General features: G+C 42.7%; 2 protein-coding genes across 2 annotated transcripts in view; one reads left to right on the top strand and one right to left on the bottom strand.

Moving 5' to 3' along the window:
- Positions 1–24,350, top strand: part of RSBN1L (round spermatid basic protein 1 like) — a 133,146-nt gene that overhangs the window by 81,885 nt on the left and 26,911 nt on the right. Inside the window, exon 3 of the mRNA XM_068276218.1 lies at positions 9,198–9,832. Coding sequence (XP_068132319.1) covers positions 9,198–9,832 — 635 coding nt within the window. The remainder of the gene's footprint in view (positions 1–9,197; positions 9,833–24,350) is intronic.
- Positions 1,430–3,574, bottom strand: LOC137563580 (uncharacterized). The gene is made up of 2 exons (XM_068276219.1): positions 2,490–3,574; positions 1,430–2,387 (listed from the first exon to the last, which is right to left on the bottom strand). Exons 1-2 carry the CDS (start codon positions 2,729–2,731, stop codon positions 1,616–1,618), a joined length of 1,014 nt encoding a protein of 337 aa, XP_068132320.1. The 5' UTR covers positions 2,732–3,574; the 3' UTR covers positions 1,430–1,615.

Below are 24,350 nucleotides of genomic sequence, written 5' to 3'. Positions count from 1 at the left end.
TGCCAATCATCCCTTGTTATTAGTAATACTGTTGTAATACTATGTTCTTTTGCTATTTGGTTCCAATAAAAACCTTTTTGAAATAAAAAAAAAATGTAAATGTGTTTTTTTTAATAAAATAAATGTATGTAGGTGTAATTTTACTATTTGGCCACCGGATGTCACCGCACATTATTTTCCATTAGCGTACTATAAGTATGCGAGTAATGCGTGGACGCGTTACTTCCTTAGTTACAAATGACCACGGCATATCATTGATGCCAATGACCATTGACACGTGGACTTAGATCACGGAGTGGGAACTGTTCCCATTCATTGATCGAATCGACCTGTCTTCCCATTCATTGATCTCCCCTCTAAGGCTACGTTTCCACTTGTGCGTTGCGATTTCGCTGCGAATAAAACGCATGCGAAATCGCATCGCAATGCGAATTCGCATGCGTATAACCATGCGAATTCGCATGCGTTTTGCGAAATGCGATTTTGACTATGGGTGCTGCCCTTATATGCAAATTTTGCCTGTGAGCTGCAAAGAGGAAGTTGTCACAGCAGGATGTAGTATTCTGTTGTAAAATTTGCATATAAGGGCTTCCTTCCTGTTGTGCCATGTGGGTTTTGTGAAGGAGAAGTGATCGTTGGTGTCGTGATAGTGACGATGTTTTTTTGTGATGCTGAGGAGATGTTGTTGCTCAGTATGCTGGGCAATATGGTGACCACTATGCAGAGGATGCGTAGGAGGAGGATTACTCCACGGAGGCGACACCGCTTTTGGGTGCATCCATTAGTGGTGGAGAGGCCTATAAAGGGCCAGTTTAATGTGTTGTATGGGGATCTGCGTAGTCACCCCGTGAAATTTTTTAATTACACACGGATGACTACAACCTCGTAAGTATATCTTTCATTTTTGTGATGTAGAGCTTTGTGTTGTATGGTTGATGTATGAAGTGTATGTTTTCTAAATGTTTGTGCTTTCCTTGTTTAGTTTTGATTACCTGCTTGAGCTTCTGGGAGAGGATCTGCGTAGGGAGGATACGTGGTTTCGTTCTGCCGTCATACCGGAGGAGAGACTGCTGTTGACTCTGAGGTAAGAAGCGCACATTTTGTGTCCAACTGAACTATCTAATGTTGTAACCAGTATGTGCTGTGTAATGAATTATTTTGCCAAGTGTCGCAAGGTGGCCAGGTATGAGGGAAAGCAATGGCTAAACTGGGGAGTCTGGGTATCAAGAAAGAAAATCAGACATGAGATAATATTTCACATATTTCAATTATACATGGGGCTTCCTGCAGCTCCAGAAACCCTCATCGGTCCCAAGATCCGGCCCTCAGCTTCCTCCGTTTGCCATTGCTGGTCCCATCTTACCAGGGCGCGTGGCCAGACTACAACAGTGAAGTGAGAACAAAACACACTGACAAGATATGCAGTTGTGAAAGTTTACTATCACCTTTTCAAAGTGAAATAATCAGTAGTTCAAAGTGCACATGTTTTATTCAACAAAATGTCTGGCATGTAGTCCAACATGGACAGCCAAAGTGAAACTTACTTAGTGCAAACAAAAAGCTATTGCATAACATTTATCAGGTCAAATGTTGGCTCAATTTGGCCCTTAATGTATTACTCATTGCCATCAAAATCGTACAACAGGCGAGTCATGGACATTGGAGCAGGTTGAGAGGCGGAAGGTTCACTGTGCCTTTCTAATGGGCGTAATGAACGATGCTCACATGAGAGAGTTTCATTCCAATTGTACATTGGATTCACCTCTGGCCTTGAACGTGGGGGAGGCAATGTGGTATATGTCTGTGTTTGCTCTGTCAAAAACTGTTGGGATGCTGAATTAGGAGGGCCCATGGTGTTTGTATACCCATAACCCTGTTGGTAATTCCCCTGCTTGTGTAATTCACGCCCACAAACAGATCCCTCTGTGCTGGACCCCCCTACAGTACCTAATTTTCCCTCATTGTCCTGCCTGGTTTTACGCTGATACTTTTCAATAACTTGAATTAATTCTACATGAACACTGGAATAGTAACGTGGATGCACGTCATCCAGGTAGGGCTTTAGTGAAGTGAGTATTTTTAAGGGTACACTTTCTTCATAAGCAATTTGGCGGTCACGGGTGCTTTTGAGATAATCTAAAATGTCCTTGTATGTTGTAGAGAGGTGTGCAACTTCTTCCGTATCTTCATCTCGTGTTGATGTGACTCGTCGCTGGGTAGTAGCTCTAGTGGAGCGTTCTCGGCGTCTGGAAGCTGTCGAGCTAGTAGTTGCACTTCCAGAATAGGATGCCCTCTCTGTGCCATCATCAGCATTGTCAGAGTTGCTAGCAACACTGCTGTTGCTGTCAAGGTCAGCGTTTTGTGAATCCCCAAAACTATCTTCCGTTCTGTTGAATATAAGTAGACATACCCAAATTGGTTTAGTTAAAGTGACGACGTCATGGTGTGGAAAAGGCTACACATAGTACACAACCGACAACATAACATACCTTCGTGCCTCATAGCATGGTCTAAGGAAGGACATCATTTGGAAGTGTTTGTAGCTTGGTGTCGGTATAGACCCACTTCCGCTGCGCTCCAACTTTTTGAGTTTGGTTAGTTCTTTCTTGTAGGTGTCGCGCACCGAACGCCATTTGTTCATGTAGTACTTAACTGCAATTGAAATAAGAATACCAATTATTTTTTCTGTTTTCTTATAGGTTTTTGGCAACAGGACAATCATTTGCATCATTGCACTTTTCTTATCGCCTGGGGAAGAGCACTATATCCTACATCGTGAAGGAAACATGTATGCTCATATGGCAGAAACTACATCAAACATATATGCCTGTTCCTGACCGACAAATGTGGGAGGAGGTAGCGGGAAAGTTTTGGGCAAAATGTCGCTTTCCTAATTGTATTGGCGCGGTCGATGGGAAACATGTTAGACTTGTAATGCCACCCCACACTGGTAGCCACTATTTCAATTACAAGAAATATTTCTCGATAGTTCTAATGGCGGTGGCAGATTCGGAATACAACTTTCTGTACATTGATGTGGGCTCATATGGAAGTGCCAGTGACTCCCAAATCTTCCGCAACACCAACCTGTACTACAGAATGGAGAATGGCATGCTGGATTTACCGCCACCTACACCGTGGCCTAGAACCACTAATGAATCTTTTCCATATACATTTGTTGGAGACGAGGCGTTTGCTCTTTCCAGACATATGATGCGCCCCTACTCTTCGAAGAATCTAGATGAGCGCAAATCCTATTTCAACTACAGATTGAGCATGTGTAGGCAGAAGGTTGAATGCAGTTTTGGAATTTTAACTAACAAATGGAGGGTGCTTCATACAGCAATCAACCTAAAAGTGGACACTGCTGTGGCTGTGGTAAAAGCCACATGCATACTGCACAACTTCATTCTAAAAAGTGAAGGACTTTCAGCAGAGGATGAGCAAGGACCATCTTCTCAACCGCTAACTGGCATAAGTTGGTCTGGAGGACGAGATACTAACGAGGCCATAAGAAACCGTGACAAAATGTCATATTACTTTCGAAGTCGGGCGGGCGAATTGTAATGACACAAATATGCCCTATAATGTATGCCACCAATAAAAAAATGAAAAGCTCAATTTGTATAGCATTTATAATTGCCTCTGAAAAAACATTGTATTCATCCATGATTTGGGAACGTTTTGGTGGCACTCATTTGTTGTAATTGCAGGTACCAGTGCTGTGCTACAAAAAAACCTTGCAGAGTTCTAAACCACTACAGGCGAATAACATCAATGTACCGTACATCCTTACACTTACACTTACACGAACACTTACACATTTACACATCCTCCTATTTTTGGCCAGGAAATTACATTAGGGTGGGGGGGACATCTGGCTCTACATCCATAGGTGTTTGCGATAAGAAAGGGGGTGGTAATGGTGAAATTTAATCAAAACGACACTTCATTCGAAAATAAAGTGGAGTTTTACTAACGTAGGCCATATACCAGGCCCCTGCAGCCATCCTGTGTTTTCACTGGACCCTCATGGCTTCTCTGGTCCCCTTCTGCCAGCTAATTTACTTATTATCCGACTTGGAGTTGGCCAGACCACATGCCTATCGTTTGCAAGCATTCCCGGTGCTGCAGGAAGCTATAGCACACACCAACAAGTCCATTATTAGGTAGCAGAAGGGGACAGTGGCGTAGCTAAGGAGCTGTGGGGCCCGATGCAAGTTTTACAATGGGGCCCCCCATGCACTCTATACATAACAATTGATATGATGCGCCAAATCCTGCCAATGGAAACTACAGTGTCAGAGGTGCAAGAAGGGGATGGGGAACAGTTTATTAATGATTACCACTATTCAAAGTATCTATAGAAGTGATTATTATGAGCACAGGACCAATAGAGAGCTAATAATACTGCAGTTGATGGAGAACTCTTTGGGGCCCCTCTGGCCCAAGGGCCCCGATGCGGTCGCTACCTCTGCACCCCCTATTGCTACGGCCCTGGAAGGGGACCCCAGCAGCCATGAGGGTACTGTGAAAACACGGGATGGCTAAAGGGCCTGGTAAAAGGAACAAACACTTTTTTCTATGAAGAAGATTCCCTTTGAGGTGGACTATAATAATTGTACAATGGTTTATTTGTAAAGTAGGTATACTGGGCGAGGGGTTGATAATTGGGACACATCTGGGTAATTACATGATGAAAAACAATGCACATGCACTCACCTTCATGTTTTTTATCTGTTGCAGATAACTGGTCCCAGTCTGCTGTAAATTCTTTGGATATTTTCTGCCAGGTCCTCCTTATGAGGGCTTTATCTTTATACCCTGGTAGGGTTTTGTCGAAAATAAAGGGGTGCTGCTGCACCAGGGCCACAAGCTTCTCTATGGAGTATTCCATTATTGCTGTGTGGCTGCCTGCCCATTAGCAATAAAGATTGTGCAGGAAACAGGAAGCAGAACACACAGGATAGAAAAAAAAAAAAAAAACTTTATTTCTAGCGTTTTTCTGTGCGAAATCGCATGCGATTTCGCTTACATGCTTGCATGCGAAACCGCATGCGAATCTCCTATCAAATACATTACGCGCGATTCGCATGCGATTCGCATGCATTCCTCAGGCAGGCGAAATCTGCAGGGTGTTCCGTGCAGATTTTCACCGCACAATAAAACGCTCCCGCAGACGCTCAAGTGGAAACAGGCCCATTCACTTACATGGCATATGCGAATCCGCATACGCAAGACGCATGCGGATTCGCGATAGTGGAAACGGGGCCTAAGGGTAGGTGCACACATAACATAACATAACATGAAAGGCTGCGTTTTATGTCATGTGCATATTTTTTTTGTGCACGGTTTTATTTTTTTCTGCTGTGTTTGCGTTAGCATTTTTTTTTTTTACTGCAGATGCGTTTTATTGCGTGTATGGTTTGCATATACAAAACGCATATTTTTTGTTTTGATATGCTTTTTTCATGTATTTTACAATTGCTTTTTATGCAAACTAATTGGAAGACAACAGGAAGTGGAAATGCATCACAAAACTATTTTTTTAATCAAAAACTCATAGAAAAATGTTTGTAAAACGTATGAAAAACGCATACCATTGAATTTCCATTGACTCTCATTATGTGCGTTTCTGATGCGTTCTTGCATATTATGCAAGAAAACCAGTGTTTTTGAAAACACACGTATAGAAAACGCATATGCGTTTTTGATATGTGTTTTTTTTCCTGCGACCCATAGAATTCCATTAGTGCCAAAACCGCAGTGTTTTCTGCAACGCTAGCGTTTCTGTTAGGTGTGCACATAGCCTCACGGGCAGCAACGAGTACACGGGCGGGAGCTAGCAGTGGCCGCCCGCAGCAGAAAACGAGTTTCTTCATCCCTGGGACTTCAGATGAAGCAGGACGTAGAAATACTACAGTAGGTGCAATAAGTGGTTGAGAGCACAATAACATGCAACATTTAATTAAGACCGTGGAGATAGGAACAGGAACAATAGTTCTAAACAATAAACAAGGAGGATGTAATTTCTTTTTTTTAAGTGCTGAACCATACCCAGGTAAAAAGACTACGCCTCCTGCAAAATAAATTACCCAACCCCCAACATCTTTTATGTAGGGGCTCCCTGATATCCAAAAACTATTTCAAGGGTTCCTCTGAGGATTCTGCCATTTTAAAGTGCACTGCTATTCTTTTACACTCCTTATGAAATAGCATTGATAAATGTCCTCCTGCCCTTCCTACTACATGGGCACTACTACTAAAATGTTTTATGGACCTTTACAGTAGTGCTTAGTAAAATATAACTGTACAGGCTTTATGCTAGAAAAAAAATAGGATAACTTACTTAAATTAGCACTTGTGTCATTTTAGCTGTGCACTTGCCATTGCAGCAAGAATCCACAAAAATATATTGAATACCTTGGATTTATTTAAAAACAAAACCGCTTTGCAGTGGGTAGGTGCTTGGATTTGACTGCCGAAGCACAAAGGCTAAGGGCCCTTTTCCACTAAGTGTGAATTTGCAATGCAAATATTCGCATTGAAACTGTAATGTCAATGGTATCATTTACATTGAATGCAGATTTGCCATTGTGGTGTGATCCAGAAAAATATGGATATGTCTAAAAAGATTGCACACTTACAATTGTCTGTTCGCCAGCATAGAGTTTTTACAGGCTCTACCCCAAGCGTCGTCCACCTGGTCAGCTGAGGTGCTCTGCTATCCTTCACAACCATTCCTACTTCCACATTCCCATCACTGGACTAGTTTTGTCGCTAATGTGACTCATCGGGAGCTTGCATGGGATGTGTCTCCTCCTCAACTTATCCATGCTGCCCATCTACTTCATCATACTCCCTTCCATTACATAGGCCGCGTACACCAAGTGATTCCACAAGTGGCATAATTGACAACACAACTTCCTCTTAGTGTGTCAGCGGCTTACTTATAAGAAGCACTTGGACTGAGAAGGTGACACCGGAGAGTGGCCAGATGGCCCTGCAAGTGCTGTAGACCCATCTCACCAAAAGTCATAAACAGTAAGGGCTGGTGCACACCGAGCGGCTTTCTCAGCGTTTCTGCAGCCGCTTGCGGCTGCGGATCCGCTTGGTCAATGTATCTCAATGGGGTGGTTCACACCAGAGCGGGAGGCGTTTTGCCGAAACGAATACTCCCGGGGTGAGGCATTTTTTGGATTGTGGATGCGTTTCTGCCTCAATGTTAAGTATAGGAAAAACGCAAACCGCTCTGAAAAACGCCAGTTCAGAGCGGTTTTGCAGGCGTTTTTGTTACAGTAGCTATTCAGTAACAGCTTTACTGTAACAATACATGAAATCTACTGCACCAAAAACGCTTCACAAAACCGCAAAATGCTAGCTGAAACGCTACAGAAAAAGAAGAAAAAGCGTTTCAAAATCTGCTAGCATTTTGCGGCTCTGCTAGCGGTTTTTGGTGTGCACCAGGCCAAAGTGCCCACTGTTTGGGGTGAGGTGGTGGGTGTCTCACCAAAGTGTCAATAAAGCTGCACCTGTCAGGATTACTGTGAAGGCATTTTGTGGACTTTCTGGCCATAGTGGACAATTATAATTGTGCAGTTACCTGTGGCGTTTTATTAATACCGGTTTAATACCTGTGCCAGCCATAAGTTATACATTTTTTTTCAGGACAACCTAGGCTTTCTTTGGGTAATATTTTTTTTTTTACCAAATATTGTTAAATTTCTCATGCATTTTTATCAAGGAAATTTAGGCGTAAACACAAATTGCAAAAATTTTTTCATGTTTCGCCCTTTCTAATTTTTACATGACAAGTGCTACAGTTTTAAAGAGTAACTGTTAGGCATAAAATACACATTAATAAGTTCTCTACTGCAGGCTGATAAAGCCGTAGAAAGGATACTAACCAGGCAATTTAAAAGTTTAAAATCATGCTTACTTTATTTTTTCATGTAGATTTCTCTCCCCATGGCCACAGGCTCTAAGAGGGTATGCACGGCTGCAGAAGAGAAGTGACAGGCATGTTGAATCAGCCTCTGGCTGAAGCCTCTGTCACACATCTCTCTGCGCTGCTATTGGTCACCTGGTCTCCCCTTGTCTGCGCTGGTCGCAGCTGCTGTTAGAGCACACGGAGGGGGGCCAGAGGCCATCTCCTGTCACTGTCCTCTGCCCCCCTCCTCCAGTGGCAGGGGCCGGCAGCGCTTGGATCCATTATTAGGTGAGTCTGTGGCTGCTGCATTTATTCCTCCCCGCTGTGTACAGAGTCAGTGCGGGGAGGAGGTGGATGTGGGGGGGAGAAGGTTCTAGCCAGACACAAGATGGCCCCTGCCAGCAACAGGAGCCTTCTAATATATACATGTATAAATCACAGAAATCAAAACTTGGACACTACAATACATCTGTTATGTAAGTAGAGCATTTTAACAATCCTGCCCGAGTTGTCTTGTTTAAGACAACTCATGGCAGGGCATCCTCAGCCAGTTAAACTTGGCTACATAATGCAACCATGCAGAGCAGGTAGCTGTCATAGTAACTAAAATCACCTTGGCAGACAAAAGAACTTGCAACACAGGCAATGTGCGTCTCACAGGTGGCCACCCGTGAATTAAAGTGTCCTTGGAAACTCTGAAAGGGTGGATTAGTAAACGTTTGTAATTTACACCTTATTATCAAGGAATGCTTGCTGTTATCCATATTGTACATACTAGTACGGTTGTGCCAACCACTCCACAGCTTAAAGTACCTCCTTTGTAGGAAAATCTTTGTAAGGAGTGCAGGTGCCTACCTACCGTTGAACTTTTCTTTTTGATTATGCATCTTTTATAGAACCCCCATACTTCAGCCCCCCCCCCCCCCCCGAATATAGTTTATAGTTTATACCTGTATCTTAAGTTTTATGTGGCTATTTTAAAAGTAGTATAATTTTCGGCTCTTTACTGTAGTTTTTGTCATTGATGGCTTATTTCAACTTGTACAACTACTTTTTTGTTGTTCGTGAACTGTAAAAACAAATTGTGTTTGTGAGGTAAAACATGTGCGGCTATGTGAGGGCAAAAATGTACTTCTCATTATTTATAATCATAATCTACTTCACATTAGAAAAGTTGACAATAACCGCAATCGGTGATGCCTATAGTTATCTAATGCCATTTATATCTAGTTTTAGCATTTTATAATTAGTATTTGTTTCTATTTAGATCCAACTGATAAATCAAAACCAAACCCAGAAGAATTGCAAATCAAGAAAGTCAAGAAGAAAAAGAAAAAGAAACACAAAGAGGGAGAGAAGCATAAACAGCCAAAAATGTACAGCAAATCAATCCAGACAGTCTGTTCAGGTCTGGTGTACAACATGGGAGCATTTGAGACCCAGGAGGCCAAAGTAGAAGTGGATAACCACTTCAAAGACTTGGTTGTGAAGGCTGAGGAAAAGAAGAATACTCCAGACAGTGAGTTTCCATTCCTGTCTCTGAAGGAACCTCGTGATCAGCACAAACCCAAACGACTGGACTCTTTAAAATTCAAGCACCTCATTCATATAGAACACCAGCCAAATGGTGGAGCCTCTTTAATACATGCTTACAGTAGTGAACTTTCTCACCTGTCTCCCATGGAGATGGAAAGATTTGCTGATGAATTTGTTAGCCTAGCCTTTAGTGAAAACGAAAACTGTGCAGCTTATTATGTCATGGGGATTGTGCATGGGGCAGCTACATATTTACCTGACTTCTTGGATTACTTTTCCTTTAACTTTCCCAACTCACCAGTCAAAATGGAGATCTTGGGGAAGAAAGATATTGAGACCACAAACATTTCAAACTTCCATGCTCAGGTAAGGAGAAGGACTTGCTTCTTTTTTTTATAGCTACATTTAGGGCAAATAGCATACATGTGGTGTGTTGTTTTTTGTTTTTTTTTTAGTTATGTAATGTTCATTTGTAGTAGTGTTTATGAAGATTGTAGAAACTATGTCTGGATTCAGTCCCAGAGTAAATATTAACCACTTGACCACTACAGGTGGTGTTCCCCTCATGAACCAGAGCAATTTTCACATTTCAGCGCTCCTCCCATTCATTTGCCAATAATTTGTATCACTACTTATCACTATGAAATGATCTAGATCTTGTTTTTTTTCACTGCAATTAGGCTTTCTTAGGTTGGTACATTTCACTTAGAATTATTTTATTCTATATGTATTTTAATGAGAATAAGAAAATGTTCTCAATTTTCAGCCATCATAGTTTTAAAATAAAAGTGCTACTTTGGATAAAACCCACACATTTTATTTGCCCATTGGTCCTGGCTATTACAATGTTTAAATTATGTCCCTAGTCCAATGTATTCCAACATTTTATTTGGAAATAAAGGTGTGTTTTTTTTTCAGTTTTGTTATCACTATATCACTAATTACAAGCCCTTATTTGCATAAATAACAGTACATTTCCCTGATGACATACATAATAAAAAACAAAAAAAAGTTGAGTCAGTAAGGTAACCTGAAACATGCTTGCAGTTTATGCAGTCTAAACTTCAGAGCACTTGACTCGACAGTCTACTTCTAATATTTATGGCTGAGGATCTTTATGATAGATGATTGGCCCTCTTAAAGTGTGTGTGTGTGTGTGTGTGTGTGTGTGTGTGTGTGTGTGTGTGTGTGTGTGTGTGTGTGTGTGTGTGTGTGTGTGTGTGTTGTGCATTATCCTGTGCTGTCTCACCCATCCAGTAGCACTCAGCATAATGCCACCCCGGCTACTTTTTCACACCACCTGGTGATGAGAATGCATGCGCGACTGGAGCACAGTATGTATATCTTTGCCTCTGGAGCTAAGATGAAGTTTTAAAGGGAAGGTTCAAGCAAAAAAAAAATGAGTTTTACTTACCTGGGGCTTCTACCAGCCCCATGTAGCCATCCTGTGCCCTTGTAGTCACTCACTGCTGCTCCAGTCCCCCGCTGGCAGCTTTCTGACCTCAGGGCCACATTGCATACATTTTTACGCATTCCAGCTAGTGCAGGAACAAAAATTTACGCGTTGCACCACTAACGCGTAAAAATGTATGCGTTAATGTTCCTGCACGAGCGGGAATGTGTAAAAATGTACGCAATTCGGCCCTGACCTCTGAGGTCAGAAAGCTCCCAGCGGGGGACTGGAGCAGCAGTGAGTGACTACGAGGGCACAGGATGGCTGCATGGGGCTGGTAGAAGCCCCAGGTAAGTGAAACTCATTTTTTTTTTTGCTTGGACCTTCCCTTTAAGGGGCCTGGATATACTGTTGCCAATGCAAAAAGTGGTTAAATTGCGTGATCAAGCTGTACATATAGAAAAAAAACATTCCATGCTGCAATTTGTCCTGAATATGAAAAGTAGCTCCCATGTTAAACCCAGAAGCAACAGGGATTAGCAGTTCCAAAACAGTGTAGAGATGATCAATGAGATACTAATAGTTTTGAGTTGATGCGGATTTTGATAATTTTATACCACCTGGCGAAGCCCATGTTGGAGGGTGATACACTGTTCGGATGATGATGATGATGATGTGTAGCGGTCATGTGATCTCGCCTCAAGAAATTTTGCACAGTGCTGGCACTAGGTGCCTATACAGTGGAGTTGACATCCACCATTTTGATAGTCCAATATGTGGAGGCAGCCCTAACTTACTTGGATGGGAGCAGAGGAAGAAACTTGTGCTGACTGCAGGAGTTGGTAAGCGCACGCTATAGGTGTTTCAGTGTGAAGTGAACATTTTCCATATTAATTACCTGGCAGTCTTATTAAGGTCTAAAACCTGCTGCTTAGCAGTATTTTGACACACAACACTCCATCATGCAAAACTGTGTCAGTGCATTGGTTATACCTACTAAAAGACACGCATTAACTCCAGCATTGATATAGTTTATTGCTGCAAATGCACGGATATCAGGAGCGATAAGTGGGATTTGCTACCATTAGTTAACTTCAAGGAGAAGGACATTTAGCAGATGCTTGAGCAACTGGCCGAAAAAGCACAGGTCAGGTAACATGCCAGGATTCGTGCATGGATGCTGGAAAACCAAAGGGAGCTGCAGGAAGGGTAGAAGATGGCACCTGGAGGCTTAGTAAGAATTTGCTACTCAGCACACACCCCAAAATAACTGTCTCCGTTATCCTTCTCATTATTATTATTATTATTATTATGGTATTTATAAAGCGCCGACATATTACGCAGCTCTCATGCAGTTTGGTTGAGATTTCCGGTAGCCTGAGTTCCCTATAACGAGGACTTTGCTATATTACTGTTTCTGAGGAATAGGTAATACACAGGAGTCCAGCTATGAGACAGGTGTTTGTAGGCACAAATGGCACAGTAAATGGGAACTTTCAATTCAGGCTTGAACCCCAAAACATGCAATTAACTAACATTACTTTTGAGAAGAAAAAAAAACTAAAAGTACCTTGTGAATTGTCCCTTATTTTTCTATACATGTAGAAAGTGGCGGAAGCCAAATACTTAGGACTTTCACAGCTGTGAAACACTTTGAGTGCTTTACACTGTCCTTGTTGCAGTGCCTAGCTGCCATTATAATTGATGTCCTGGCACACATAAATAGAAGAGTTGCTGGAGCTGCACTCTCGCTACGCTCTGTTCCTCGTTACAAAGATTGCACACCAGTTCATATTGTACACACTGTGGAAGTGGTCCTGCAGGAGTCCTTACATGCATTATGCATTAGAAAGACACCAAGTTTCCACAATTAAAGAGTTAAGCTTTTCCCTGCATTGGATCGTAGTAACACTGCTGTAACTACCGAACCTGCAAGGGATGCAGATGCAGGGGGGCCCAGAAGGGGAGAAGCCTAAGAAGTGGCCCGCAGCTCTGGGACTCACCGCCCGCATGCATTAACAAGCGAGCGGACACGAGACAAATAATTTAGTTGCTTCTGAGCACGCTGTTGCTGTCGTGTGCTGCGAGCACTAAGATCCTTATTTTCTACCTACTGAATGTCTTGCTTGGATCCCTCTGCGGGCCCCCTCCCCGCCCCCGCAAGCACGCAGAACGGACACTTACCTGCAGGGCGATGTAATTTAGGCCAGGAAGAAGATGACACGCTGCCGCTGAGACACACAGCCTGTCTGGGGTGAGTTCGTGAAGAGATTACAGAGGCGCCAAAAGGATAAGAACAATTGCTAAAAACATCTAAAAACGCTACTGAGGCAGTGGTGGACTTACCTCATACAAGCAGACACTGAAACTGTCTATTCAAATAAATACAAATTTATTAGCATACTCTGAGAAAAAGGGGGGACTGCAACGCGTTTCGCAGGTTTAAACCTGCTTCCTCAGGCAATAACAGTTGGGAGCATACAGCTGGAGACAAAGGCAGAGAAATTGGTGTACATTAGAATCTAGTAGGATGCATGTATACATTGGTGTTGTAAAAATTCCTCGAGTGATAGTAGTGTAGTGCATTGTTAACGAGATCCCAGGTGCCAACTGTATACTACATATATATACCTCTATGCATATTGGCCAAGGTCATGTGCATGCTATATATGCTGTAAAGGAGTACCCAAAGTGTGGATGGGGGGGCTGAAATAATTTATGCAGGCGCGGGGGGAGAGCAGGGGGGAAAAAAGCACTGTTGGTGGTTGGGGGATTAGGGGGGAGTGCAGACGGAAGGAAGATGGCAGGTTATATGTGAAAAAATGTGGGTAACACAAAAGCAGGACAATAGTTTAAGTAATATGTAAAAAATGCATAGGGATGATTAAAAAGCTTACCTGCAGTGATTCTGGGTTACACCTGGTGCCTCTGTGCCGTGGTGTTGAAAAAACGCCGTTTAAATAACCCTAAAACCCACCCCTTGGCCAATCAGGGGGCTGGGAGGTTCCATAATTTCCCGCCTAATGATGCGACCTCAACGTTGCATCATTCATGTGCGCCAGCCTATGGGATGCAACCTTTACGTCGCATTGATTGCATCAAAGTAAGGGCAAGCGTAGTGCGACCTTATCGTCGCACTAAGGGCACTCCACGTGACAGAACCATGCCTGGTATGCCGCGTTCGTGTTTGTCATTGCGCATGTAGCGATCGGCCATTTTTTATAAGGGAAAGAGGAGGAAGCCCTGTATACGGGCTCGGTGTTGTAAAAATGTTACTTCTGCTGAAAAAAATGCTGCGGTTTAGTAATTTAAATTAATCTTTAATATGTTTAAGAGCCCTTGTGTGTTTTTTATATATTAGTTTGTTATTATGTACTATCTTTTAACTCATGTGCTTATTATGGATACTCTGAGGGCCTCTGGTGGCCAAAAACTACATTATTGTTATATATGCATATGTTATGTTATGTATGCAAAGGGACAGTGTATTCTTAAAGCAGGGGGGCATTAAAATATACAATAAAAAGCTTTGCCTGACAACTTCAGAGTAATCGTAGTCTATCAAATATTATAGATGCATGTTACCAGTGCAATAATTATATAAGAACAAAAAATACAACAATAGAGCTGATAGTAAAAAATAGACAATACAACATAAATGGTACACACAGAGATGCTGGAGAAAAAAATGGTACATCCTTTTTTTTATACATGTGTCAGTGTGCCAAGATGCTCCCTATAGTCATCAAGGGGTTATTTTGAAGTTAATGTATACAATTCTGTGTATGAATATCTATAGAAAAATATATGCAGGGACATATGCTTATAACATCATGGTGATTGACATAGGATAGACAGTGCACCTTCCAAATACATCAGAAAAATTCTCATCAATAGTTATAATAGGATTGACGGTGCAAGGTTTTTAAGACATAAATATAAATATCAAAATAAAAAGTAAGAATATAAAACTTATGTGTAAAAATAAAGTAGTAGAGGTATGATAAAAGAGGCGACTGAGATAAAAATATTGTAATGAGATTAATAAACTTTCTCCAACTGTTCATTGAGTCCCTCCGGAGAGAGGGTTCTCAACATTTGAATCCAATACATCTCTCTGGTCTTTTAAAGTGGATCCGAGATGAACTTTTACTCATTGCATAATTGTGTTCCTTTCCTATTGTTTATAGGGCATTTCTCAAGCCAAATACTTTTTTGTTTTTGTTTTAATACTCTAATTCCCTATAAACTAAAGAAGCCACGCCCACAGGTTTTCAGAGAGCCAAGGCACTTTCAGACAGTAGCAAGGGCTCATGGGAGCTTAGTCTGGGCAGGAGGAGGGGGAGGTATTACTATCCAGAGATTTCAGAGGCAGAGGGGAGGAGAGAGGAGGAGGGAGATTAGTTTTTTTTTGCTAAAGATGCAGATAAGCCTGCTTCTGTGTAATGTTTACAAACATGGCTGCTGTCATTGTATCACAGGAATAATCAATCATTTACTATTAACATAACATAAACGGTACACACAGAGATGCTGGAGAAAAAATTGGTGCATCATTTTTTTATACATGTGTCAGTGTGCCAAGATGCTCCCTATAGTCATCAAGGGGTTATTTTGAAGTTAATGTATACAATTCTGTGTATGACTATCCATAAACAAATATATGCAGGGACGTATGCTTATAACATTATGGTGATTGACATAGGATAGACAGTGCACCTTCCAAATACATCAGAAAAATTCTCATCAATTGTTATAATAAGATTGACGGTACAAGGTTTTTAAGACAGAAGTATAAATATAAATATAAAAAGTAAGAATAGAAAAATTATGTATAAAAATAAAGTAGTAGAGGTATGATAAAAGCGGCGACTGAGATAAAGTGTCGTGATACGCTGTGTAGGGGGACATTTTTAAGTATGTTTGCCCGGAAATTATGGTTATATATATATATATATATATATATATATATATATATATATATATATATATATATATATATATATATATAACCAGTTCGGCCTATCTGGACGAGTTTCCTCGTCCAGATAGGCACTGCTGTGTTCCCTGCGTGCGCGCACCCGCTGCTAGCCCCCCGATCAGTGAATGGGAATATAATTCCCATTCACCGATCTAACTTCCCCACAGAAATACCGACGCTTTCTCTCCAGAGAGCGTGGTATTTCTACCCCCAGGAAACTTTTCCCCAGCATTTTAGTTCCTGGATGCGAGATTGTTTTCACTGTGGCCATCTTGTGGCCAAATAGTAAACTGCACCCACATACATTTTTGATTAAAAAAAATATAATTTTACATTTAAAATTAGCAGTTTCCCTCCCACACCAAAAATTACCCACATACACTTTTTTTTATTTAAAAAAAAAAAAATACAAAAAAAAAACAAAAACAACATAAATAGTTACCCAAGGGTCTGAACTTTTTAATTATGCATGTCAAGAGAATATGTTATTATATTATTTAAAATTATAAGCTTATAAATAGGGATGGACGCAGATTGAAAAAATGCACCTTTATTTCTAAATGAAATATCGGCACCATAAATTGTGATAGGGACATCGTTTAAACGGTGTAAGAACCGGGACATATGGGCAAATAAAATACATGCGTTTTAATTACGGTAGTGTATATTAATTTCAAACTATAATGGCCAAAAACTGAGAAATAATGATTTTTTTCCGTTTTTTTCTTATTCTTCCTGTTAAAATGCATTTACAGTAAAGTGGCTCTTAGCAAAATGTACCCCCCAAAGAAAGCCTAATTGGTGGCGGAAAAAACAAGATATAGATCAATTCATTGTGATAAGTAGCAATAAAGTTATAGGCGAATGAATAGGAGGTGAACGTTGCTCGGATGCATGAGATTTTTGGCACTGCGGCGCTGAACCGGATATATATATATATATATATATATATATATATATATATATATATATATATATATATATATAATGTATCTGGAGGTGCAGGTTGTGTGGTCTTTGATCTGGAATGACGTGCCAGATGCTTTAGACTGGAAAGTTGTGGTGGTTTGGACAAAATACACATCAGAAAGCTGCAATAAAATCACTACAAAACAATCACAACCTTATCATAAAACCAACAGACAAGGGAGGAGGGATAGCCATATTGAACCGGAAGGACTATCTAGAAAAATGTACTTAAAATTTTCCCCCTACACAGCGTATCACGACACTTCAGCACTCACCACAACAGCGACCCCAATCTATTTAGCATCACCTTTAAAGAAACTATACATCAAAATCAATTGGATGCTTTTGAGCGCTTAACCACTTGAGGACCGTGGGCTTTACCCCCCTTAAGGACCAGACCCTTTTTTTCCATTCAGACCACTGCAGTTTTCACGGTTTATTGCTTGCTTATACAACCTACCACCTACCGTATTTTTCGGACTATAAGACGCTCCGGACTATAAGACGCACCTAGTTTCAGAGGACAAAAACCATGGAAAAAAAAAATATATGAAACCTGGTGCAACTATAGATCAGGGGCATCTTATGGTCATTTCCCCTTCCTCCCCCAGATTGTCTCTAAACTACACTACCAGCTAAACTAACCCCTACTGCCTCCATTACCTACACTAAGCTACACTGTCCCCACAACCATCACTAAGCTACATAGTCCCCCCAACCTACACTGAACTACACAGATCCCACAACCTACACTAAGCTACACTGTCCCCACAACCATCACTAAGCTACATAGTCCCCCCAACCTACACTGAACTACACAGATCCCACAACCTACACTAAGCTACACTGTCCCCACAACCTACACTAAGCTACACAGACCCTACAACCATCACTAAGCTACATAGTCCCTACAACCTACACTAAGCTACATAGTCCCCCCAACCTACACTGAACTACACAGATCCCACCACCTACACTAAGCTACATAGTCTCCACAACCTACACTAAATATACATAGATTATTCCTTCAACATTTCTAATACTTGCAAAGGTGTGCTTCCAGGGACACAGGGTCACAGAGCTGCTGTGGGTCTGGATCCATGGAGTCTCCAGGTCCTCTGCAGTGGCAGGGTCTCTCATTAGCAGCGGTTGAGGAGCCAGGAGCTGGAGGTCCCATGTGGTGTGCATCCTGATCACAGATGGGAGCATTAGTGCCGCTCATCAGCCCTCCGGGAGTATGTGGGCAGCCCAGCAGAATCAACGGTCCAGGTCTCCAGCTAAGCGGCTTCAAGCGGCACCAAGGTTCACCAGCGAGTGCAGGATTCCGGGGGTGCGACGCTCATCAGTCCGGCAGGCCAGGGGGTGCGACGCTCATCAGTCCGGCAGGCCACGAACATCGGCCGGGTCTCCGGCGAAGTAGCGTCAGAGGTGGTGGAGCGGCTGCTGGAGAGGCTGCGCATCGAGCGCCGGATTCTGGGGGGCATGCCGCTCATCAGCCCTGCAGGCCAGGAACATCGGCCCGGGTCTCGGAGTAGCGTCAGGTGGTGGAGCGGCTGTTCGAGAGACTGCAAACTTCTCGGGCAGCGAGCGCAGGATTCCCGGGGTGTGCCGCTCATCAGCACTGCAGCCAGTAACATCGGCCCGGGTCTCTGGCAGTGAGATGAAGCGGCTACTGGAGCGGCTGCAAATCGTGCACATCGAGGGTTGGATTCCGGGGGCGTGCCGCTCATCAGCACTGCAGCCAGAACCGAAGAGGACACGCACTGGAGGCAGGATGCAGGACTTGGAGCCCGCGGCAGCATCAATGCTGGCGTCCGCTGAGTCCTGCACCTGCTCGTCGGGGTGAAGTGAGCCGGGGAGCCAGGACCGAAGAGGACACGCGCTGGAGGCAGGATGCAGCACTTGGAGCCAACGGCAGCATCGATGCGGGGGCGTCCGCTGAGTCCTGCCCCTGCTTGTCGGGGAGAAGTGTACCGGCAGCCAGGACCAAAGAGGACACGGGTTGGAGGCGGGATGCAGGACTTGGAGCCCGCGGCAGCAAGGATGCGGGCGCCTGCGGGTGTCCTGCACCTGCTTGTGGAGGAAAAGTGAGTGGGAGAGCTGGGGGAGCCAGGACCAGAGAGGACCCCGCACTGAAGGCAGGATGCAGGACTTGGAGCCCGCAGCGGTATTGGTGAGAGCTTCCTCAGCATCCTGCAACTGCTTATGTGGGGACACCTTGGCTCACATTCGGACTATAAGACGCACTGAGTTTTCCCTCCCACTTTTGGAGGAGAAAAAGTGCGTCTTATAGTCCGAAAAATACGGTAAATGAATTTTGGCTCCTTTTCTTCTCACTAATAAAGCTTTCTTTTGGTGCTATTTGATTGCTGCTGCGATTTTTACTTTTTATTATATTCATCAAAAAAGACATGCATTTTGTCAAAAAAATGATTTTTTTTTTTAACTTTCTGTGCTGACATTTTTCAAATAAAGTAAAATTTCTGTATACATGCAGCACGAAAAATGTGGACCAACATGTTTTTGATAAAAAAAAACCATTTAGCCTACATTTATTGGTTTGGGTAAAAGTTATAGCGTTTACAAACTATGGTGCAAAAAGTGAATTTTCCCATTTTGTAGCATCTATGACTTTTCTGACCACCTGTCATGTTTCATGAGGGGCTAGAATTCCAGGATAGTATAAATACTCCCCAAATGACCCCATTTTGGAAAGAAGACATCCCAAAGTATTCACTGAGAGGCATAGTGAGTTCATAGAATATATTCTTTTTTTTTTGTCACAAGTTAGCGGAAAATGACAGTTTGTGACAAGAAAAAAAGGAAAAAAAAAAAATGTCCATTTCTGCTAACTTGTGACAAAAAAAAAATTGAAATCTGCCACGGACTCACCATGCCCCTCTCTGAATACCTTGAAGTGTCTACTTTCCAAAATGGGGTCATTTGTGGGGTGTGTTTACTGTCCTGGCATTTTGGGGGGTGCTAATTTGTAAGCACCCCTTAGCGCAGTTAGGCTGCAAAAAAGTGCCACACATGTGGTATTGCCGTACTCAGGAGAAGTAGTATAATATGTTTTGGGGTGTATTTTTACACATACCCATGCTGGGTGGGAGAAATATCTCTGTAAATGACAATTGTTTGATTTTTTTTTTACACACAATTGTCCATTTACAGAGATATTTCTCGCACTCAGCATGGGTATGTGTAAAAATACACCCCAAAACACATTATACTACTTCTCCTGAGTATGGCGATACCACGTGTGGCACTTTTTTGCACCCTAACTGCGCTAAGGGGCCCAAAGTCCAATGAGTACCTTTAGGATTTCACAGGTCATTTTTGTTTCAAGACTACTCCTCACGGTTTAGGGCCCCTATAATGCCATGGCAGTATAGGAACCCCACTAATGACCCCATTTTAGAAAGAAGACACCCCAAGGTATTCCGTTAGGAGTACAGCGAGTTCATAGAAGATTTTATTTTTTGTAGCAAGTTAGCGGAAATTGATTTTAATTGTTTTTTTTTTTAACAAAGTGTCATTTTCCGCTAATTTGTGACAAAAAATAAAATCTTCTTTGAACTCACCATACTCCTAACGGAATACCTTTGGGTGTCTTCTTTCTAGAATGGGGTCATTTGTGGGGTTCCTATACTGCCCTGGCATTTTAGGGGCCCTAAACCGTGAGGAGTAGTCTTGAAACCAAATGTTGCAAAATGACCTGTGAAATCCTAAAGGTACTCATTGGACTTTGGGCCCCTTAGCGCACTTAGGGTGTAAAAAAGTGCCACACATGTGGTATTGCCGTACTCAGGAGAAGTAGTATAATGTGTTTTGGGGTGTATTTTTACACATACCCATGCTGGGTGGGAGAAATATCTCTGTAAATGACAATTGTTTGATTTTTTTTTTTTATACACAATTGTCCATTTACAGAGAGATTTCTCCCACCCAGCATGGGTATGTGTAAAAATACACCCCAAAACACATTATACTACTTCTGAGTACTGCGATACCACATGTGACAGTTTTTTGCAGCCTAGGTGCGCTAAGGGGCCCAACGTCCTATTCACAGGTAATTTTGAGGCATTTGTTTTCTAGACTACTCCACGGTTTAGGGCCCCTAAAATGCCAGGGCAGTATTGGAACCCCACAAGTGACCCCATTTTAGAAAGAAGACACCCCAAGGTATTCCGTTAGGTGTATGGCGAGTTCATAGAAGATTTTATTTTTTTGTCACAAGTTAGTGAAAAATGACACTTTGTGAAAAAAAAACAATAAAATCAATTTCCGCTAACTTTTGAATAAAAAATTAAATCTTCTACGAACTCGTCATACACCTAACAGAATACATTGGGGTGTCTTTTTTCTAAAATGGGGTCACTTGTGGGGTTCCTATACCGCCCTGGCATTTTACGGGCCCAAAACCGTGAGTAGTCTGGAAACCAAATGTCTCAAAATGACTGTTCAGGGGTATAAGCATCTGCAAATTTTGATGACAGGTGGTCTATGAGGGGGTGAATTTTGTGGAACCGGTCATATGCAGGGTGGCCTTTTAGATGACAGGTTGTACTGGGCCTGATCTGATGGATAGGAGTGCTAGGGGGGTGACAGGAGGTGATTGATGGGTGTCTCAGGGGGTGGTTAGAGGGGAAAATAGATGCAATCAATGCACTGGGGAGGTGATCGGAAGGGGGATCTGAGGGTTTGGCCGAATGATCAGGAGCCCACACGGGGCAAATTAGGGCCTGATCTGATGGGTAGGTGTGCTAGGGGGTGACAGGAGGTGATTGATGGGTGTCTCAAGGTGTGATTAGAGGGGGGAATAGATGCAAGCAATGCACTGGCGAGGTGATCAGGGCTGGGGTCTGAGGGTGTGGGCGGGTGATTGAGTGCCCTAGGGGCAGATAGGGGTCTAATCTGATAGGTAGTAGTGACAGGGGTGAATGATGGGTAATTAGTGGGTGTTTAGGGTAGAGAACAGATGTAAACAATGCACTTGGGAGGTTATCTGCGGGCGATCTATTGGTGTGGGTGGGTGATCAGATTGCCCGCAAGGGGCAGGTTAGGGGCTGATTGATGGGTGGCAGTGACAGGGGGTTATTGATGGGTGGCAGTGACAGGAGGTGATTGTTGGGTGATTGACAGGTGATCAGTGGGTTATTACAGGGAAGAACAGATGTAAATATTGCACTGGCGAATTGATAAGGGGGGGTCTGAGGGCAATCTGAGCGTGTAGGTGGGTGATTGGGTGCCCGCAAGGGGCAGATTAGGGTAAAATGGATGAGCTCCGACTGGATATCTCCACGTATAAAACTATGAGAGACTGTTGCCTTTTGATTTTTTCGGAGACATGGCTGGACCCCTCCATACCAGACGCTGCAGTTGAGCTTGCAGGTCACACGCTTCACCGTGCTGATCGAACGCATGATTCTGGCAAGAAAACAGGTGGAGGACTATGTGTTTATATCAATAATGCTTGGTGCACTAACGTAACCATAATCAACAAGTCTTGTTCACCTGATGTGGAATATTTAATGCTGAGATGTCGACCATTTTACCTACCCAGGGAACATACAGTTATTATAATTATGGCAGTATACATTCCACCTCATGCCAATACTAAGTCAGTAAATGAACAACTGTTTGACATCATTAGTAAGCAACAGAATTTACACCCTGATGCAATTTTCATCATTGCTGGAGATTTTAACCAAGCAAATCTTAAGAAGGTATTTCCCAGATTTTATCAGCTTGTGGACTGTAAACCCAGAGGAGAAAACACCTTGGATCATGTCTATACAAACATAAAAAGTGCCTATAAGATCACCCAACGCCCCCCACTGGGACAGTCTGACCATCTATCTTTGTTTCTTATTCCCGCATACAAAGCCATTATCAACACTGCTAAACCAATTAGCAAGTCTGTTAAAGTCTGGCCTGAGACTGCCGTCTCTCAGCTCCAAGATTGCTTTGAAATTACGGATTGGGATATTTTCTTTCATGAAACCGACCTGGAGACGAGTACTTCCTCTGTACTGTCATATGTTAATTTCTGTGTGGACACCATCACTGTCAACAAAAGAATTACGGTTTGCCCAAATCATAAACCATGGATAACAAAAGAACTCAAGGGACTTCTAAAGAATAGAAACAAAGCTTTTAAAATACAGGACAAAGACCCATATTCTTCAGCCAGAGCAAGTCTGAAAAAAGGCATAGGAAATGCAAAACTTAAATACAAACAAAGGATTGAGGAAAACTTTGAAAATGACTCAAACCCAAGGAGGATGTGGCAAAGCATTCAACTATTCACAGATTACAAAAAGAAGAATAGCACTCAATATACACTGGACAATAACATCCCCAGCCTAGCAGAGGAACTTAACAACTTCTTTGCTAGATTTGAAAAAGACAACAATCGGCCTCCAGTCAACTTTGGGCCCACTACAGACTCACAGCCATTAATCCTTCACATACATGAAGTGCAGCAAGCACTCACAAATATCAACACCAGGAAAGCTGCAGGTCCTGATGGTGTGCAAGGACGTGTGCTCCAGGCCTGTGCTGGTCAACTAGCGAAAGTTTTTACACAAATATTCAACCTCTCTCTGTCCTACGGTGTAGTTCCATCATGCCTTAAATCTACAACCATTGTGCCAGTCCCAAAAAATCCTAGGATAACCTGTCTTAATGATTATCGACCAGTTGCTCTAACCCCTGTCATCGCCAAGTGCTTTGAACGACTGGTAGCCACACACATCAAGGCCTCCATCCCAGCAAATCTAGATCAACTCCAGTTTGCTTACCGAACAAATAGATCGACTGAGGATGCCATCTGTGTAGCTCTCCATGCTGCCCTCTCACACCTGGAAAAGCCCAACTCCTATGTTAGGATGCTCTTTGTTGACTACAGCTCAGCATTTAACACCATGGTACCTAGCCAGCTGACCAACAAACTCCAGGCACTAGGTCTTGCTCCCTCCATATGTACTTGGTTATTGGACTTCCTTACTAATCGCCCTCAACTGTCAGACTAGGAAAACAGATATCCTCCACCCTTACCCTGAGCACTGGCGTGCCACAGGGCTGCGTATTAAGCCCTCTCCTCTATGCACTTTTCACCCATGACTGCCAGCCTATCCATTCCTCAAACGTAATTGTTAAGTTTGCAGATGATACGACTGTCATTGGGCTTATATCAGACAATGAGGAAGCTGCATACAGAGAAGAAGTTAGGAACCTGACTGCATGGTGCGACATTAACAACCTGTTATTAAAGTGAACCTCCGGACTAAAAATCTACTCAGCAGCACTGAAAAGGCTTGGTGTTTCTTTAACAGTTTCACAGCATCAGAACTTTGTTTTTCTTGCCAAAGCATCATTTTTAGCTGCATTTTTAGCAAAGCTCCGCCCATCAAAGGAAAAAAGCCCGGGCTTTTTTCCCTGATGCTGTGTAGGGCATGATGGGATTTCCTATGTTATTCACGTTGCCTAGCAACTGGGAGAGGTGCTCAGGACACAGGACAGTTGGAACTGTGTCT

Source organism: Hyperolius riggenbachi, chromosome 3 (genome assembly GCF_040937935.1).
Source record: "Hyperolius riggenbachi isolate aHypRig1 chromosome 3, aHypRig1.pri, whole genome shotgun sequence".
Lineage (NCBI taxonomy): Eukaryota > Metazoa > Chordata > Amphibia > Anura > Hyperoliidae > Hyperolius > Hyperolius riggenbachi.
The sequence above is the reverse complement of the archived record's forward strand: the minus strand, read 5'-3'. Positions and strand labels throughout refer to the sequence as shown.